The sequence below is a fragment of the Labrus mixtus genome, chromosome 11 (assembly GCF_963584025.1).
Source record: "Labrus mixtus chromosome 11, fLabMix1.1, whole genome shotgun sequence".
In the NCBI taxonomy this organism is placed as follows: domain Eukaryota; kingdom Metazoa; phylum Chordata; class Actinopteri; order Labriformes; family Labridae; genus Labrus; species Labrus mixtus.
Genome location: NC_083622.1, coordinates 22,131,770 through 22,150,697, shown reverse-complemented (window position 1 = coordinate 22,150,697; position 18,928 = coordinate 22,131,770). Strand labels below are relative to the sequence as shown.

The 18,928-nt window shown below is 42.0% G+C and overlaps 2 protein-coding genes across 5 annotated transcripts; one reads left to right on the top strand and one right to left on the bottom strand.

The window, feature by feature from the left end:
- Positions 1 to 5,932, top strand: ubxn11 (UBX domain protein 11). 2 transcript variants are annotated; one of them, XM_061050926.1, is made up of 14 exons: positions 1 to 598; positions 676 to 716; positions 1,227 to 1,340; positions 1,419 to 1,519; positions 1,602 to 1,653; positions 1,737 to 1,801; positions 1,904 to 1,988; positions 2,088 to 2,305; positions 2,407 to 2,484; positions 2,560 to 2,683; positions 3,559 to 3,662; positions 3,873 to 3,943; positions 4,436 to 4,585; positions 4,673 to 5,932. In XM_061050926.1, exons 1-14 carry the CDS (start codon positions 528 to 530, stop codon positions 4,827 to 4,829), a joined length of 1,431 nt encoding a protein of 476 aa, XP_060906909.1. In that variant the 5' UTR covers positions 1 to 527; the 3' UTR covers positions 4,830 to 5,932. The 2 variants fall into 2 exon arrangements, with proteins under 2 accessions (XP_060906909.1, XP_060906908.1); XM_061050925.1 differs by having other exon boundaries at positions 1,737 to 1,816.
- Positions 5,285 to 17,636, bottom strand: cep85 (centrosomal protein 85). Of its 3 annotated transcripts, none has more exons than XM_061050923.1 (14): positions 17,520 to 17,636; positions 16,539 to 16,598; positions 16,300 to 16,431; positions 11,744 to 12,537; positions 10,309 to 10,439; positions 9,925 to 10,042; positions 9,637 to 9,822; positions 9,174 to 9,326; positions 8,933 to 9,087; positions 8,701 to 8,818; positions 8,045 to 8,095; positions 7,857 to 7,964; positions 7,514 to 7,757; positions 5,285 to 7,158 (listed from the first exon to the last, which is right to left on the bottom strand). In XM_061050923.1, exons 2-14 carry the CDS (start codon positions 16,576 to 16,578, stop codon positions 6,995 to 6,997), a joined length of 2,394 nt encoding a protein of 797 aa, XP_060906906.1. In that variant the 5' UTR covers positions 16,579 to 16,598; positions 17,520 to 17,636; the 3' UTR covers positions 5,285 to 6,994. The 3 variants fall into 3 exon arrangements, with proteins under 3 accessions (XP_060906906.1, XP_060906905.1, XP_060906907.1); XM_061050922.1 differs by having other exon boundaries at positions 17,323 to 17,615; XM_061050924.1 differs by lacking the exons at positions 16,300 to 16,431; positions 16,539 to 16,598; positions 17,520 to 17,636 and adding an exon at positions 13,190 to 13,426.
- Positions 17,637 to 18,928: the final 1,292 nt, after the last annotated feature.

Genomic DNA, 18,928 nt, shown 5'->3' with positions numbered 1-18,928 from the left:
TAAAAGTGACCGGATGGCAGAGTAACCAAAGCAGGACATTCTGACAGCATTGGGAAAGCTTTTTATTTTTTTACGATAGCTTGGATATAAATATAAATGTGCAAACCCATTTTAATACTATAATAATAATATGTATAACTTTATTAGTTGGTCACATTATAAGACATTCTCTTTTGGGAAACTGTGCTTCTCTTTTTTTAATTTTTTATTTAGCTAAAATGAACATAATAAAACAAACAATAAAAGAGTCGAAAGCCAGTCATTTAAAACAAGATGAGTAAACACAAATGCCAAGTTTGTGTGATCTTTGTGTCGGAGACAGAAAGTGTTACAGGAACAGCGCCCCCCGCGGTTAGAAGATGAACCGTCCAAACATTGTTCCACAGTTAATCCACTGCTTCCCCCCGCGTTGCTAGTGGCAACAGACTCCAAACAAACCCGAAGAAACTCGGGGAAGCCCTCTCTCTACAGAGAGCCTGACCAAGTCTGCGATATTTAGACCAATAGGCTCTCCTGTTTCAGGTAAAATGAGCTCACCTTTGTCCATGCTGAAGAAAACGAAGCGCACTCCACTGCAGGGCCATCAGAATGAAAAATGGTAGGTTACTGACAGCGAGATTTCATTGTGCTACCTTCATGTCCCTGTTGCTGCATTAACTTGTGTTTTATCTACAGGGACAGGCAGAAAGTGCCCTTCAGGAGGAATCTGTTAAAAGGTAGGTTTGTCTTCAAATCTTATAAAAGAAAAGACTGCACTTACAGGTCACTAAAACCCTGAGAGGTCATAGGTAATGATTATTTTCAAGCATTAAATGACAGAGGCAGCAAATTCTCACATTAGACTAAATGGAAACATTAAAAACAAATTTAATGAAGAAAGATTGAACTTATAGTTTCTGTCTAACAAAGAGGGGTTCAGCTTTAATTGAATATTGGAAAGTTAAAATTTTATTTATTTGTATGTTAATCATCAATTTGTATATTAACTGAAATAATTTAGCTGGAGCTAAAATAAGAAGTGTTCTTACTTAAGTGTAGTAGAGAAGAAGTATGAAGTGGGATTAAAATATAACACTCCAGTAAAGTACAGTACAGGTTTCTTCAGTAAATGTACCTACTGTGTCTCACACTTCTCTGAAAAAAACATACAATGAGTGCGAAACATGCTCCCAGTAACAGATGAAACATGGAGGTTCTCTTTAATCAGTTTTATATTTGTGGTTCAGAATTTCAGGCAGAATTGGCCGATGACGAATCCTGTGATCGAAATCCTCCCCAGACCTCGAACACTCCTGCCAACTCTGTCTCAACTTCAAAGTCAAACGCTGCCTTAAAGAAAGGTATCCTTTGTATTGTTGTATTTACTCTAATGAAGTGCAAAGCGTGCCTTTTCAAACTTTTAAACTCTGGTTATTCAGGTGCTCCTCCAAGCGACTTTGAGCTCATGTCGGCCATGATGCAGCGTGTGACTCTGCTGGAGAAAATAGTGAAGAGCCAAGCTCAGGAGATTGAGCGGAAGGTACTCCCTGAGACGATCGTTAGAAACCTGATAACAGACATCTTTCAAATTCGACTCTAAACTGTCTTTTTATTTCCTGAAGAATGAAAGGATTTCTGTATTGAGGGACAAACTGAGGCTTCTGAAGGAATCAGGTAACAACTGCTTACTTGATGGTTTGGTATTTCATTCCACCGTTTGATTTAGGCTACATCTTTTTCTGTTTGTCTTTTTAAAGAGAGCCCCCATGATATTGAAAGCAGAGCAGATGTTGAAAGAAGGTGCCAAAAACTACAGAATCAAGTGTGTGAGATGGAGGCAAGTTGACGCCATAAAACATTTCCTTTCCGTCTTTATAAGGTGATAATTATACAAATCTGATTTCTGCTGATGGCTGTCCTGCAGAGCTTTCTGAGCGACTACGGTTTGATCTGGGTGGGAGGTGAAAGCGAGCAGCCGCGTAACTCAGAAAGAGGCCTCTGGCAGCCAGGTAGCTTCTTTCTGTGTCAAGATTTTCCCTCTAAAAAACACGAACTGTATCCTCTGCTTGAAATAAATCATAACCTGCTGTGTATATCCTCTGTTTAAGACACCTCTGAGGCTAGGATCTTCCACATGAACTTTGAGCTCGTGCTGCAGAGGATCAGGGAGCTAAACGTCCTGGCCGGGGAGGGAGAGTGTTTCGTTCAATCGACTTCCACCGGGGCTCAGCTGGCAAAGAAGGATCCTATTCAACTGAGTCTGTACAAGAATGGCATTGTCATGTTTCAGGGTCCTTTCCGCTCTTATGAGGAGCAAAGCACACAGGTAAGCTCAACAGAAGTGCTACTCTAATACTATAACACTAGGGTTAGGGTTAGTATCTACTTAGAATGAGTTGGTTTAAATTCTGTCTTTGGTCTTTACAGCAGTGCATGCAGGATCTGATGGATGGGTATTTTCCAGCCGAGCTGCAGGAAAGATTCCCAGATGGTGTGCCCTTTGAGGTTTGTTTTTGCTTGTTGGAAAGCAACCGTGTGAATGGAAGTCCCCGCTCTCTTATTGTGATTTTCTTTGTGCAGGTTCACGACAGGCGGGATGAGGAATTTAACTCCAGACTTCCGTGGAGTCAATTTCCTGGAGAAGGACAAGCTGTTCTCGGGAAAAGGGATGAATCAGTGAATGTCGTCAGCTCTCAGTTACCCGGTCAGTCCCCCAAACATCACACCAACATTGCTCACCAAAAAGTAGAAACACACCCATATGATCAGTTTTCTTGGCTTTGAGTATCGGGTCGATACAGAGCACTGATCTCATTCCACTGTTGAAATAATAACCAGCATGCCTTTCTGTGGGGAGGAGGCTGGGATCAGAATGTTATGTGTACAGAAACATCAGGCTTGACTTCAAACATTGTCTTTTTTAACTTTTTAAAACAAAATCTTAAGACTTTTGCAGATGTCGAACTTGTTGGCATAGCAACAGTTTAGTCTTAACATCTACCTTTTCCCCTCAAGCTAAATAGGGACATAACAGGCTAGTGAGGAAAAACTGGTAAATAAGTAGAACTGTTGCAGCTTGGTTAGGTTGAAAAGAAACTTTACGTACATGTGTTAGTTTAAGAACCAATGCTACCTGTGGAAGAGGGGGTAGGTATCACAGGGTAACTCATGAAATGTTCATTCATATGACACCATATTCAACTGTTTTTATTATATAACCTAACCAGCATTTAGTAAAAGATCCTGTTGAAGTAGAAAAAGATGGTTTGGGCTCAGTCAACATGGACTTATAAACATGAAAAGCTGCTCTTTCTAAACATTCTTCCACTTCTGAGCAGAATTCCCTATAGACAAAACTTTGAGTCAACCGGTACCAGCCAACCAGTGCAGAGGCCAGATAAGGCTGAACCTTGTTGGGATAAAATACATGATATATGTACACGCAGAATGTAGAATGTAATAGTTTGGTCGAGGGTGGGCCCCATGTCATCCCTATTCTATTGCTGCATCCCTCTTGTTGTGCGTGAGTTGGAAAACTTCAGGATTCACTGTCACTACTGTGTTTTCTTCTGGTTATAGGCAAGAAGTTGAGCATTGATCAGTTCTTGAGCAAACTACCGAAGGTGATAGTGAAGGCAGGTCGTGTGATTGATGTCAGAGACTCACTGAGGACTACCCTACAGGTGAGCAGCGTTAGTAAAAAAAAATGACCCCAAGGTTGCGTGTGTGTGTGTGTGTGTGTGTGTGTGTGTGTGTGTGTGTGTGTGTGTGTGTGTGTGTGTGTGTGTGTGTGTGTGTGTGTGTGGTATTGCAGAAGATTTTTTTCTGCAACCTTGCATATCTGTCTTTGAATGTAAACACTTCAGTATGCTTTCTCATCTAACTGTCGATAGGGTTCATCTGATGCCCAGAGCAGCTCAATGATCCTCATAGACACACCGGCACTGCAAGTCATGAAAGAGAGGTATGACAAGTGTGGAGGTCTGCCATTACAAACTCCAGTTGCTCTAACATAAAGGCACTGTGTGAAGTTTTAAGAAGGTAATACAAAATATATGACGTGACAGGATGAATTGATGAAGCACAGATCTGGAATATTTTCACTTCATCTAAAAGTAAGCATTTTTCAAGAAGTCACTGAGTGTAAGATAGAAGATGTATGATGTATACAGTGTGTTGTAATCATCATAAATCTATGCAGTCATGAAGAACTTATGATGAAAAAATTTGGTTTAAGGAATAACAAAATCATACTACATGATGTAAAGGGCGATTAAAAAGCTGTCTATGCCTCAGTGGCTTATTATGAACGTTAGTGCAGATTGCTGTTTGCTATCAGTCTTTAAGTCAGGACAGGTCACCATGGACGGCCATGTTATCTTGTAATGGGGTAGAGTCTCGGAACAGTCTGAGCTTTTTTATTATGTCAAGTGTGTTTGAACTTAATATCTTACAGATTGCAGACATTTAGCACGGAGCGGCCTTTGTCTGCCCTCGATGTTATCACGCTCAAGGTGAAGACAGAAGATGGGAATCATACTTACATCTTGAAAATGAGCTCCTCTGAAACGATCGGCCACCTCCGGCAGTATCTGGACAATCACAGGTGAGCGAGAACTCCCCCTGCACTGACACAATATCTTTCTCGAAAAAAAAAAAAAGTGACTGGTTGTTTTTTATTCTTATATTACAGAGGGGCGCATCTCCATGGTTATGACATCATCAGCGCACACCCACAGAGCTGCTACGATGATGACAGCAACACGCTCCAATTGTGTGGACTCACGAGTAACGCTACTCTGCTGCTGCGGAAGAGGACAGGTCCTCCTTCACCGACTGAAGTCAAATAAAACTAAATGAATGACCTGTACGAGATTTGAGTTTAAAAACAGACTTTTTCACAGGCGTTCAGTATGAAAAGAAGAGTGTTATTATGGAATGGATGAGCCATTCAACATGATCTTCTATCAACATTACGACAAATGAGATTCTTGTGTGAGTGCCGGTACTCTCTGTTTTCTCTAAATTCAAGATGTACAGCTCTTTGTAAGGGACTCACTGGGAGCACTTTATGTAAAATGAGGAGGAGGACTGCTGACTTGGCGGCCCCCTGTGACTGAAAGATAAACAGAAACACTCACTGACAGTGGTGTTTTTTGTTTGTGAAATGATCATGTCACAGTCCATAAATAATCTGCTATATTAAATCTCCCCGGTCATACTCATTCATTGTCTTCTTCACAGAGGAGAACCCAATACATCAGTTGACATCAAACATCATGAAATTGAATGAAATGGGAACAAATTTGAAGAAAAAAATGCAGAAAATCTTTATTTCTAAAATATGCAAATACAAACAAGGACCAAAGTATGAAAATAGAAACATTTTTTTCCCTTTTGCAAAAAACATTTGAGATGTTAAGGCATGCGGAGCCTGACTTTTTCCTAAGATAAATCTTGTGCTACGTACAATTTAAAAAAGGTCCCATGAAATGAAAAATGGCTTGTGTGTCCCTGGATGTTATTGCATATTTTCATATTAAAATCCCTTTCACTTCCTGTAAAGTGTCGACTTTTCTAATGGCTCTCCCTACACTGGGGCAAAATACAAAACTCCTTTTGAGAGCGATATGAATGATGATTGAGGGCTGATCCAGCCAACCCCTCCCATCATCACCATTACCGCGTGGGATTCAAACATTTCCCCTTGTTCTCTGGAAAGGTGAAGGATCCTCGATGATCACTTCCAGTCTTACATATTAATCTTATGAAAAGAGGACAAACCACAGGACAGAGTTACAATCTAAAAGCCACTTCATGGGACCTTCACACGTTGTGGACGCTAAGTTTGCTCAAACCGCATTAATTAGCACATTGTTACAGCGACACATTAGTAGGACCCACTGAGTTGTCAATGCAAACAAAACAAATAAATAATAATACTGAAGATTAATACTGTTTTTCAGTCATTCCTATATCATAAAAGTTAACCTCTGTGTCTAATGCAGGTCAGCTGTTATCAGCCTGAAATGTACAGTATGCTGTGAGGTCACACAGATTGAAGAGTTTTAACTAACCTCATACATCTAAACAGGAACAAAAACAGTGTCGGGCCTCCACAAGCTCCAAAGTGATCTACTACATTCAGAGTCAGGGAATGTATTGACTATCCTACTACGCTGAGAGAAAGGTCATATTGGAAGAGTCCGCTGCAAACAGCCCTTTGTGGTTGGTCTAAAAATGAATTAGCATCATGGTTGCAAACATGACAGAAAGGCACATGTTGGTGTTCATTCCGAACGAGGTTTGCAGCAGAGAGGAGCGCTCACAGACTGGACCAGAGTTTTTTCTTTGGTATCAAAACTGTTGGAGGCCTGTCGGTGTGAGAAGCTGATTTTGGTATCAAACCCTTCAGTTTAGTACTTCTTTTTTTTTACCTCACAGCAGAGACACATGTTACAGTGTTTACCATTTTAAATAATGGCAATGTTAGTAACATTTCTCTAGAATTCAGTTAAAAGCACAGAGTTAAATACTTTCAGTTGATTGTCAACCACTTCTTGAATAATTCCCCTGCAGAGAGAAATTAACATTTAAATAAATTACATTTGTGGGACCTCTAAACAAAAAGCTATCCACCAGAGTGGAAAAAAAGTATAAGACTGTTTGGTAACCGACGCTATCATGTCATCATTATACAAAAAGACACACGCACACACAATGCGTAAGGATCAAGTATTAGAGGTAAGTTATTTCCTGTTAGCCCTTGGACTGAAATAGATGAACTCACCAGGGGATGGGAGGGTTCTGAGCTACAGGCAGGCGGCTCGAGGAGAGACGTACAGTCTAGAGAAGGAGAAGCTAAACCATTTGGGCTTTCCTCTGTCCTCATTTTAAGAAGATTAAAATCCAGTCCTCTTTCTGACATTCAGTAACTGAAAGACAAGCCCGTTTTAGAGTCTCCAGAGATGAAACAGGCCTTTTACAAGTTTCTTCCATCACATGGGTGCTGGAGTTATTGGGTGATGCAGTTTTCTCCCATGTCCTGTGCGTAACGGTCCAGAATCACATTCCGTAGTTCCTCGACATCCCGACGGAGCTGCTGAGCTTCAACAAGCTTCTTCTGCAGAACCTCAGGGTCCATCCAGTCCTCGGGCTGCTCTGCCATGGGTGGGGGTGCTGGAATACAAAAAAAAAACAGGAGTCATATTTGTTTCTTCCTAAAAATGGGTTTATGATCATAAGAGAGATACCATAATGAAACAGGACTTTTCTAGTCTTCTGACTACTCAACTTTTACACCACAAATCACACCTACACATTCTCACACTGATGGCAAAGGCTGCTACGTATAGTGTGCATCAGTATTAATAAATCCATTCATACACATTCAACTTGGGGTTAAGTGTCTTGCCCAAGGACACATTGTAGCCGCAGGTGCTGGTAATTGAACCCCTGACCTTCTGGTTGAGAGATGACCTGGTTGGTGCCCATAACTATAACCAATAACAGAAAGATTAAAACCCATGCTTACATGTGAGGCCAAGCAGCAGGGACAGGTTGGGGTCTTGTCCCTGAGCTCTCTGGGTCAGAATGCTGCACAGGGAGCGCAGGTCGCTGAGGCAGGACGCGATCTCTATGTGCAGCCTCTGTGTGAGACGAGCCCCGGCAGGCTGCAGGGTGGAGGAGGCCTGATTGGTGCTCCTCTGCTCGGGATCGCTCATCTGCTCCTGCAGGGTCAGATTCTGCTCCATCAGTTCCTGGTTCTGAGACGACAGCTGGAACCAAAACAGATTTATTAAGGATACACAAGCTCTCTTCCCTCCATACAAAGAAACAGGGTCTTCTTTTTTTTAGGGGGGGGTAGTCCATCTCACCTCCTTCATAGCTGTGTGGAGCTCCAACACATTCTGCTCTTTGGCCAACACCTCCTCTCTGAGAGCCAGAGAGCTGCTCTCTTCCTGAGATATCTGCTCCTCTAACGCCTGCGCACAGAAACAGGTGATGACTCACAAATACTAAGAACCACACAAATCATCAACATACAATTGAAACGGATAAACACCTGAATCTGAGAGCCGAGCTGTTCCATCATCCGGTGTTGCTTCTCGATGACCTAGACAGAGAAGAAAAGAGCTTAGAAACAAAAACTATGAACAACAATCCACTCCAAATCACTAATCTTTCTTCTTCTTGCACTGTAGCGTAAAAGTGTGTTTCTGACTGGAACAGGCAAACACAGAGAAGCCATTGAGCTACACTCTAAACAAAACGAAACCAGACTAACAAACATAGATTAGAAGTGGTTGTTTCACTGTTTGATCAAACGTCTGCTGCTACAAGCATTGACCACAATTTACATAAACTTACTGCCAGGGAAATAAGCATTTCTCGTTTGTAGAACTTCACTGAAAACACACTTCCTCTTTGCTCACTCAGTCAGATTCTTTTTGTAGCTAAAGTCATAAAGTTCAAATATATAAACAGCAGATTTACAGTTCAACTGTGTAGAACAAACTCTGTTCTATATTGGGTAACAAACAATGTGGAGACAGATTTTAACAAATAAAGCCCATATTTATAACTTTCTTCTTCCTTGTACACCCTCTGGACTTTATGATTAAAAGCAGTATTGACAAAAAAGCTGTCCCATGACTATTTCAAGCCCCCGGCAAAGCGTTATAAAAACAAATACAAAAAAAAAACAGACAAACAACTGACCTTTTTGAGTCTCTGCTGCTCCTCCCTCAACGTGTTGTTCTCTCCTCTGAGCTTCTCGATATCCAGAGACGGCAGTCTGGCTCCGTCCTCCAGGCCCTGCTGTACCCTCTGCTGCATTCTAAAGAGGACAGCAATAAAAACCCAGAACACAAATTCAGTGACGAGTTCTAACTGTTTGAATGCATACTCCCACTGAGAAGACGAGGCTTTGTTGTTAAGACTGTGTTCGTACTCAGTGATGGTGGTCAGGAGGTCTCTCTCCCTGCGTTTCTGATCCTCCATATGCGTGTCTTTTTCCCGCAGTTGAGAGCGCATCGTCTCCAAGCACACCTCGGCTTCTCGTACTTGCTCCTGTAGCTGAGACACCTGCTGCTCTGCCTCTAGAAGCTGATGGAAAAATCATTCCAGGTGTCATGATTTACACACAACAGACCAAGTGAGAGTGAATGAAGCTAAAGCGGAGCCGTCCTCACCTGCTTGTTCTGGCTCTGGTAGTCCTCCAGGGTGGGCAGGTCAGCTAGGTATCGCTCCAGAGTCTCAATGCGCTGCTGGTTCTCTCTTTTCAGCTCCGACTCCTTTTGACACTTCTTCTTCAGATTGTTGATGTGCTTGTCTCGGCTGCGGATCTGCACAAACAGATAAATGTGGTTAGAAGGATAAGAAATGTGTTTTTTGTTAGTTTGTTTTATTTTTTTTTATCAACTGTTTATATTACAGGAGATTTGAATGGTTTCTCTTTAGTGACACTAATAATATACAGAGTTTTACATCCTCTGCCATGCATCAATGCTGCTAAAATAGAAGCAAAATCAACAGTTTGTAAATGGATAAAACATCTTATAAACTTCTGAGCGCCTTCTATTGTTTTCATGTCATTTTCTGTTTAGGTGGTTAACACCACTGTAGGCCAGGAAGTCGTGTTATGCGAGCACAAACCCTTTCTTCCTGTTTCTTCATCTCCTCCGCGTGTCTCTCACACGTCTCCTTCAGGCTGTCAGTTAGCCGTCGAGTCTCAGCCTCAACCGCCCCCAGTCTGCGCTCTGCCTCGGCTTTTTCCAGGACGGCACAGTCTGTGCGCTCGGTAAACTGCGCTCTCAGGTACACGTTTTCCCTCTGAGCCTCCTGGAAAGCCACCATATGACATCAAAGTTTAAATAAAGGTTCTTGATGGGTAAGGTTTGTAAGGATGTAAACAAGGTTCCCAGTCATGTTTAGATAACTAACCTGTAGCCTTAGCATGCACATATCTCCGTAAGAAGCTCCTCGGCCCAGGAGAGCTCCTTGGACCTGCAGCTCGCTTTCTCTCAGACGCTGCTCCAGCTGGGTCATGTGCTGCTTTTGTCTGCAATGCAACAACAACATTGATGTCAGCAACTTTGTGGGGGAAAAAAACCTTAAAAGGACAGTAAATGTAGTGGGCCTAAGAGACAGACATAAATAATGGTACTACAAAAAACTAATTAATCAGATCCTTTATGAAGTCAGCTCTTAAAAAATTATGCAAACAAAATGATGTTCTTCAAAGTTGAGAATGAACTGTCTCTTACCACAGTATTTATTACTGTGGTAAGAGACAGTTTATTCATATGCCTATGTCATAACACTTGCCTCTCAATGATGAGCTCCTTCTCCTTCAGCAGACTCTCACTGGCTTTGACCAGAGCGTCCCACTTGCCTGCCTCTGAGTGTACAGGTGTCGAGTACAGAGACGGGTACTGACCCACTCCAGAACTCATAAACTGCAACAGAAAGACAAAAAACATTGCGAGTTAGGGGTTTATCCAGAGGAGAAACTACTATACAGTGGTAATGAGACAACTGTTAACCTGGAAATGCATCAATTGTGTGCTCAGCTGACTTCCTTCTATTTGATCTGAGCACAGTATAGTACAGTGCACATAATACATGTGTTTACATTACCAGAACAAAATGCAATCACTGCTGGATTTGGCTAGTCTGACACCAGGTCAAATGATCTGACACCACAGCAGGCATGGGGCGACAGAGTGACACAGAGTTTGTCAACAACACCATTGTGGATTTCAAACAGCTTGTACAAATGATAAATAACAACGTATTTAGAATTGAGTCATGCCAGTGTTTCTCTAAAATGAAATGGACTGGACTGCAATTCCATCTGTTTCTATTTCTAACTCTCATTTCCTACATAATGAAAGCTTTATGTAGCAGCATGAAAGCCTGAAGAACATAATTAGAACCATCAAATCACAACAGCAACCACTAATCATGTAGATCAGTGGTTCAAAACCTGCCCCCCCCCCCCCCCCCCCCATATACAAAAAGCTGAGCACCCCCCCAGGACCCACAGGAAAGGAGTAAGTAATACATTGCTGTCAAAAATGAACATACATTTCTACTGTTTTCATTGAAAAAATACTTACAGATTAGTCATACACACACACTTTTCTAACCAGAAGACCTTTGTATTTGGTAAGTGTTTTACATATACTGTGTGCCCTGCAATCAGCTAATAGGTAAGTGACAATAGTCACTTCACATTGGTCAGTATCCATCCTGACAAGGATGTTGTGCAACATCTTTTTGTCACAAATTTGAACAAGCTGCAAATAGGACTGCAATAAGCTATTTGGAACAATTCATTTTTTAAAGTTTTTATGGTAGGTATAGTAATGTACGACTCGGATAAGCACTCAACTTCCAATCCAACAATTGACACCAGAAATATCTTAGAAGTCCTTATGAGGTACATTCTGCTGATAGACAGGTCAAACCCTGCTATAAAATAGGACAGTGTGTCTGCACTGCCTCAGGCTTTGTTTAGTAGGACATTTCCTTTCCACTGTTGACCTATATAAGTGTGTCAGCAGCCAAATTTCTGGATAGATTTCAATGTCCAAAGACAGCAGACTGCCCATATTCCAGTGACCTTTGAGGGTCCCCTCAAAGAAGAAAAAACTCAACAACCTATTTATCTTTACTCTTTGTTAAGACCCTGTTGTGCTATCTTTGTGTTACTTCCCCTCATTCGTACTATTGTATTCTATTTAGGATTAATGCTTACCTGCATTTGTTCCACTTGCAGGCGTAAACTGTCCAGTTGCTGCTTATGTTGGTGTTGTTGCTGCCAGCTGGAGAGTTCACTACATCTGTCCTGCCGCAATGGCTCATAACCCTTAGAGGCTGCGTGCTCCCTCAGCAGAGCCTGTGTCTGCAGACTGAGAGGGTTTGCATAAAGTCCAGGGGATCCGGCCGCACCAGGCTGACTTCCCCTCTGATTACAGGTTTCTGCAGTGCCAGGAACCCCGGGCCTAGCTTCAGGCAGAACCTTATAGCTGTGCTCCATGCCTCCTCTGTAGGCCTCAGACATGTAGTCTGAGGTGTCTCTAATCCCGGTCGTCTGTAATCGGAGTCTGACATCAGGGCATAACCCCCCCAGCAGGGCTGACTGATTTAGAGTAGGCTCCACGGCAGGAGTGTCAAACCTCTGGCCCTCATCCACCCGTGTGTGATCTGTGGGGAAGAGCGAGTGGTCCAGCCCATTGATAAGGCTCCGGTAGCGACTCAGGCAGTCTGGCTTTGGCCCCACAAGATCACCTCCCACACCTGCCTGGGCATCCAAGTTGGGCGAAGAAGCCGATTTAGAGAGAGAGGAAGACTTTGAGGTGGAGCCACTGGGTGTTCTTGAGCCAGAGGAAGATCTGTGAGCCTCAGAGGACAGGGAGTCCTCCTGGAGGCATGACTGGGGCTTAGAGGCCGGGGCTCCGGCCGTGGATGGCATGACATGTGCAGTGGGTATTGGGATCTGACTGCGGATGGGCTGGAAAGGGGGGCTGCTGCTGCTGGTACTGCAGAAATCTTTAAAGGGTTACAGAAGAAGAGTCATTAGAAATTTCATTGAGTGCTATTATCTCACAATTAAATACAGACGGACCTTGTTAAATCAGTGCAGAGTATCTGGAGCAGTACTGCAGGCCATTTCCTCTATTTTCAGGCAGCGATGTAAAGTAGATGCAGCAGGGTTTATGGGTGGCCTACTTTGATGATGAGGTGTCACTACTGAAAGAATTGGCTTTGACTGACTCAACCCAGGGTATAAGCTTTTAATAGACTTAGACCATTGCATTGAATAAAGCTCTGTTTTACAAGATTAACTAAGACAATATGTTGCTGTAAATCATTGATAACGCCTGTGTTAGCTGACTAGTCCCATGCAGAACTTTAGTGTAGTGATTGAACTCTTGACTAAAGGGTCTTACTTTTCTCAGCATAAACCTTGTAATTATTCCCTTAACAGCATGCAAAGATGAACACCCTGAGATTACTACACACCCAGTCCTCTCCAGTTAAGGTACAAGAACAGGAACAGTCTCCCAGAGATCACATTATGCTTACAAAGAACTTCAGTAACACAGTGAAGATCATTACAGCAAACCTACAAACATCTCCACCATGCAAGCCTCAACACAGTTCAAAGTTACACAACTCTGATTCCAACAGATTGACAAACCTGAGGGACCTGCTGGAGTCTGGAAATCTGGCATTCACCTGAACGCAACAAACATGTTATTAGCCGTGGCATTTTTTCTACTGCTGAACTGAGGAGAGCTGAGCTGCAGAACTATTTAAATACAAACAACGAATTGTCCTCCACATGTCTGGACCGAACTGTTAGCGTCGCAGCCGGAACTGTGCCCAAAGCCGTATTGTCCTCGAACAGCCGGACCCGTTTGTATCGAGCTCTGAGCAAACACACAAACAGGCATACACAGGAAAAGGTTAGGGGTATTTATAGCCCACCTCTCAAGTTACGGAGTGATCTGTGGGTGCCGCTTATTTAAGCACCTTGCCTCCTCCCACTCAAACACACACATACAAATAACACACGTGTACACCCAAAGTCAAAGAGGGGTCTGCTCAGTTTGAACATGAAGTAAAAAGGTTAGAATTTTGCGGAGAAAAAAATCCAGCTTTTCAGGAGATGAAACTTAAAATATAAAAAGCAGCCTCCAGGCTCCACACTGACACATGACTGGCTAGAACAAGTCTAAACTACTCTATCAGAAGAACATTGGGTTGATGTATGCTTGACAAACATTCCTGTCTTCTGACAGTATATAATGAAATGACAAATTACCTGCAGCTGTAAAAGTGAATGTTCTGATAAACACCAGGTTACTTTATTTAAAAAAGAATGTCCTTTTCTAATGGAAAAAAAACCTCTGGCGTTCTAAAGCAATTCCATTTACACCACAAGCATGCTATGCTGTTATCTACAACAGGTCATTATTGTCACTAAATTTGGGGTTAAGTTTTGTGTTGCTAGGGTATGAATGTCTTTTTAAGTGCAAGGACAAAGCTGCACAAGCAACAGTTGTGTGCTTTATAGTTGGAATTGTAAGTAGTAGCTCGATTGCAACCAAACTGCCATGGAGACAGCAGCTATAAATTCAAATCCAGAGAAGAGACCCCACACTAGATGGACCGGTTTGTTGAAAAGATATGCAAATGTATAACAAGTGATGAAATGTGCAAATCCAAGAAAGACCTGAGACAAAATTTGCTTGAAGGTATCTTCAATCTTCCTAAGAATGCCGTCATCCAGGCCCTCAGTGGACAGTGTGTTTAGGGCTTGTATAGATAACACTAACTACCCTAAACATGAAGCATTTTAAGTTATTCTAAACATGTAGTAGGAGATATGCATTTACTGAAATGCCTAACTGTTGTCTACACCTAGCCCTTAGGTTTATTGATGTTCATCTGGACAGGTAAGTGGAGGTGTGCAGTGGTCTTTTTAAAGCACCATAGTATACGAGAGTTTGCACAAAATGTATAGCATAGACTCTTGCTTTGGACTGAGATTATATAATTCCATCCCAGTCCACATGAACCAGTGATTGTGTAGGCTAACTGTGTGTCCCTAGTTCTACATTTCACATTCAGTTAAAATAGTCACTGGTCCCTTACTGGCAACCATGTCACTTATTTCCAAGCAGTTTGCTGCATGTGTGGTAAGGCCCTTTCTCTGTCTTATTCTCTCCCTCTCTCTGCTCCACCGGTCCTTTTCAAATCACTGTCCATTTCACCTGCTGATAATGCTGTCAATATTAGCCAAGAAGCAGCAGGTAGACGGTTGCTATGTACATCACGAGGGACACCATGACGTTGTTTTTTGCAGACGGCGGGTGGGACACTACGGTAACCCTGCTGAGCACAATAAACCAACCATGAGAGTTGTGGAGGATTTGTGCATTACATAGACTGTAAATATTAATGGACTGAGTCTTAGTGACGTCAAACATCTGTAACGGAAGGGGGCTTTGGAGCCCCAACGATGACTGTCGCCATGCTGACAATGCTGTCTCACCCTAACGTTCAGTCAACCTAACAAAAGGTTTAGAGCTGGAGCTTTGCTCTGATAACCTGCTGCTGTAACACCACCATTTGCCAGTTTGGGGTCAATAAAGTCTATCTATCTATCTATCTATCTATCTATCTATCATTGACTTCTCATGGCAGCCCAAAAAGGCCCTCAGGCCACCTGGAAATGTCCCGGTGCGCCAGACATACAATCCACACCTGCTTGCTTTGCTGTAACACTATTCTACAAAGTGTTTTTAGACAATGTTGAAACCCACAAGATGTTGCTAAACTGGTAAAAAAAAAAATCTGCTGAGATGTTTAATAACTTTTACATAAATCAAAATGTGTCATCCTTAGAGATACCTAAAGGATGTCAACACACAAACGTGTAACTTGATGAATGAAAATGGTGGACGTGTTTGTAGGAAAAATTTGTGTCACTGCCATGAATACCAGCTTTGTGAAAGTTCAACCTTTAAGTGCTGATAAACTTCTGATGATTTTTCCACTATTACTTTGTCATGTTTCCTGTGGCACATGGAACAATCCAGCCCAGCTGTCCATCCATAACATTGAACCTTCCTGATACTGCTCGTCCGTTATTTTTTCCACTCTTGTGTAAACACAGAAATATAACACTTAGACACTCCCATCATCTCCAGTGAGATTTCATATTTCATTTAGTTGGATGGTCACTTTTTAAAATAATGATAATATAAACTAAAAACTCTTTTCATTTGAAATTGCACGCCACAGTTAAGGGTGGTTTCCATTTAGCAGTCCAGTCCTGGCATCCCAACAACTTGTACCAATTAACCCTTACATCAGAGTAGTGCAGCAAAGCCTTGGAACATTTTGGCCGTGACTTTGATCTATCTCTGTTAATCCCCCGAGCAACAACAGTGAATCATAAATTTCTCTTCACTCTATTAAAGTGTAAGAAACAACTGTGAACAAATGTGAAGACAACATATTTTCTTTTCTTTGCACGTAGTAAGGGTTAGGGATTACTCTCAGCAGCATGTGTGGCATCTCTCATTACAAAATCTCAACTTGGTTTCCTGTCATTTTATAATCCAATTTAAAAGTCAAGAATATAAATGACATACCACCCCGCTGCAGTACACGGACATGTATATGCAGAGAGGATATCATGTGCAAACTGGAGCCCCATCACAGACTGACAGACAGACTTCATAACAAGGTTACATAACACACGCAACAAGCAGTGGAAGAACAAGCAAAAGTCATCACCTTCTGTGCTGTCAGATGCCGAGGTGCCAAGACCAGTGTCCCCGCTGTCCGATGTTCCAGGCCGGCGGCCAAAACGGCTTTGGAACTTCTCTGACACAGCTGGCGTCTGCCACTCCATGTCAGCAAAGCGAGCTAATGTATATTTGTGAAACAGGACAACAGCAACAGAGGAGGGAAACATCAACAATTGCTGAACTGATATACAGTTTGTGCATTTTGACAGCTGGAACTCAACTTACCCGCTGGTTTGGATTCTCTATATCTCTGTGAAGTTGTCATTCCATACAAGACTTTATCACCTGGTTAAAATGAGGAGAGACATGACATTAACACATTGTAATGACACACACCGAAAGCGATTTAAGGTTTTGTTTTAAATCAAATCTGATGGCCAAATCGACAAAAACACCATACACTTGGAATATCTTCTTGATCTGTTAAATCTGTTTCTGTCTCTTCTCTCAACCTATAACTTTGTAGTTACCGTGGAAAATAGTGTCAACACACTAACATCGACTATGTTTTAGTGGTAACCCAGACACTGACATGTCCTCAAAAGCTCCTATCTTGCACAATGTTTGAACTAAACGTCGCTGTCCCAAAGCAAGCAGCTGTCAGCTATCGACTGATTTGCTCACCTATCAAACTCATCTGCCCTTCAACATGCCACAAACAGACACGACACACTGATCTGGGTAGCAACAAAAATAACAACATGAGCACATGTATTAGCGTTATATAACAGGTTATACAAACGTGTGTGTCCCTAAGAGGTTACAGGAAGTCGATGGATACAAGAAGTCTTTGACAATGTGATAACAAACTAATTCTCACAAAGGGATTGACTCGCTGACACTTAACCAGGACAAGCTTGATGCTAAACGTGACTTGTAGCATAATTGAACATGTTATAATGCTATGATGCTCAAAATGTAACAATCGTATATACTGCATACTATATTGTTTAAAAGCGACTTTCTTTATCTCCCTCTGTCCGTAAGGTTTACTATTGTTGTAACGTACCTGCGCTGCATCGTTGACCATCTTAGCTAATCCATGACAAACCCGTTTCCGTCTTACAAGCTAGCTCACGGCTAACACAACGCTGTCGTTCTCTTGGGCTTCTTGTGTTAAAAATGAACGTAACAAACGTGTATTGTGTTTCGTGCTTGAATTGCTGAAGCTAGGCTCACTGTCGGAACTAACAAAATTGACTTTACCTTTAGTTTCACATGAATACAGACTACAGTAACAAATCTCGGTTTGATGCTGGTAACCGTCGCGGAGTCCGTTCAATCCGCTGCTGCTGTTCCGCTAACTGAACAGATCACTGTGGCAGGGTTGCCAGATCTCGCGAGAGAAACAAGCAACCAGCTCTATGGAAACAAGCCCAAAACAAGCGACCTGGCTCCTCAAATAAATACAATGGAGCACAACAGGTTACCTAACCTACCACATAGATAGTAGTTTATAGCATATATATATATATCTATATATCTATATATGTGTGTGTGTGTGTGTGTGTGTGTGTGTGTGTGTGTGTGTGTGTGTGTGTTTGTCTTGTCTCGTTGTGGACAGATCCTGGAAATGGACAAACTATCGCGATCGTGTTTGGCTTTATTGTGGAGAGTTGGGATTGAATCAGTAGGGGTTCATCATATAGGGAGCAACTGCACTTTAGAAAACAAGCCCAGAAACCCGCAACCCGCGACTGACGATATCTGCAAGCGACTTTACATAAAAACAAGCCCAAAGTCGCTTATAACAAGCGGACGTGGCAACACTGCCGGTGATGGTAGACAGAGACAACCATCAGAGACGCTTGTTTAAGAACACAGCGTTGTCCGATTCACGGCGGCAATCCGTGATGTCCGAGAAACAGTTTGTGTATCTTGTCTGCCAGGAATATGAGAACCAAGTGTTTACGTTTGCAGACCATGGACCCAAAACCAAGGCAGCAGTGTTTCATCTACATCAAATGTTGTTGCTGAGTCAACGAAAAAAATACTGAGTTTATTCTGTCATGTGACTAAAAACCTCTGCAGTCAGCCCAAACGAACGTACCCAACCAGGATGCTTTTAGAGGCTACAATTACATAGAAAAAAATACTTTTACAAGTTGAACTGATTTAAAAAAACAAAACAAAAAAAAAACATTTAACTGATTTAATTTATAACTAATGACACTCCAAAAAGGAATTTGCATCGAGTTATATTGCTTGGTTAAATGGAAAATATGTCATCTTAATGTAATGCCACCATATAATGAGAAAGGGCATCAGTGAAATAACACACAGTCTATTTAGTATGAGCTTTACTTCATGGTAAAATTCTGTCATCCTGTTGGCTTAATTCAAATGGGCTTTTCGTAACGAAATGAGTGTGTTGAGGTGTTGGTTCACCAAGAGAGGAAACGCTTTAGATGACTAAGAAGTGAAAATATCACAAATGCTGACATGAGTCTGTTGTAGGGAGTTACACACACACTTGCAATAGGCCTAAATAAAACACTTTCAACATCTGTGTAATTCTTAAATGTGAAACAATAAAAGCAATGCTTTACGAGCAATAGCCTAATGACTTAATAATATGATACGCTCTTCCTTACAAAGTAGCCCTATTTAAATAC

Coding starts and splice junctions, on each gene's coding strand:
- cep85 (XM_061050923.1), bottom strand. CDS start 16,578: ATGACAACTTCACAGAGATATAGAGAATCCAAACCAGCGG. Junction 12,538..16,299: donor GGCATCTGACAGCACAGAAG/GTGATGACTTTT, acceptor AACCCTTTAAAG/ATTTCTGCAGTACCAGCAGC. Junction 10,043..10,308: donor AAGGAGCTCATCATTGAGAG/GCAAGTGTTATG, acceptor GTTGCATTGCAG/ACAAAAGCAGCACATGACCC.
- ubxn11 (XM_061050925.1), top strand. CDS start 528: ATGAGCTCACCTTTGTCCATGCTGAAGAAAACGAAGCGCACTCCACTG. Junction 1,989..2,087: donor AAGAGGCCTCTGGCAGCCAG/GTAGCTTCTTTC, acceptor CCTCTGTTTAAG/ACACCTCTGAGGCTAGGATC. Junction 2,684..3,558: donor CGTCAGCTCTCAGTTACCCG/GTCAGTCCCCCA, acceptor TTCTGGTTATAG/GCAAGAAGTTGAGCATTGAT.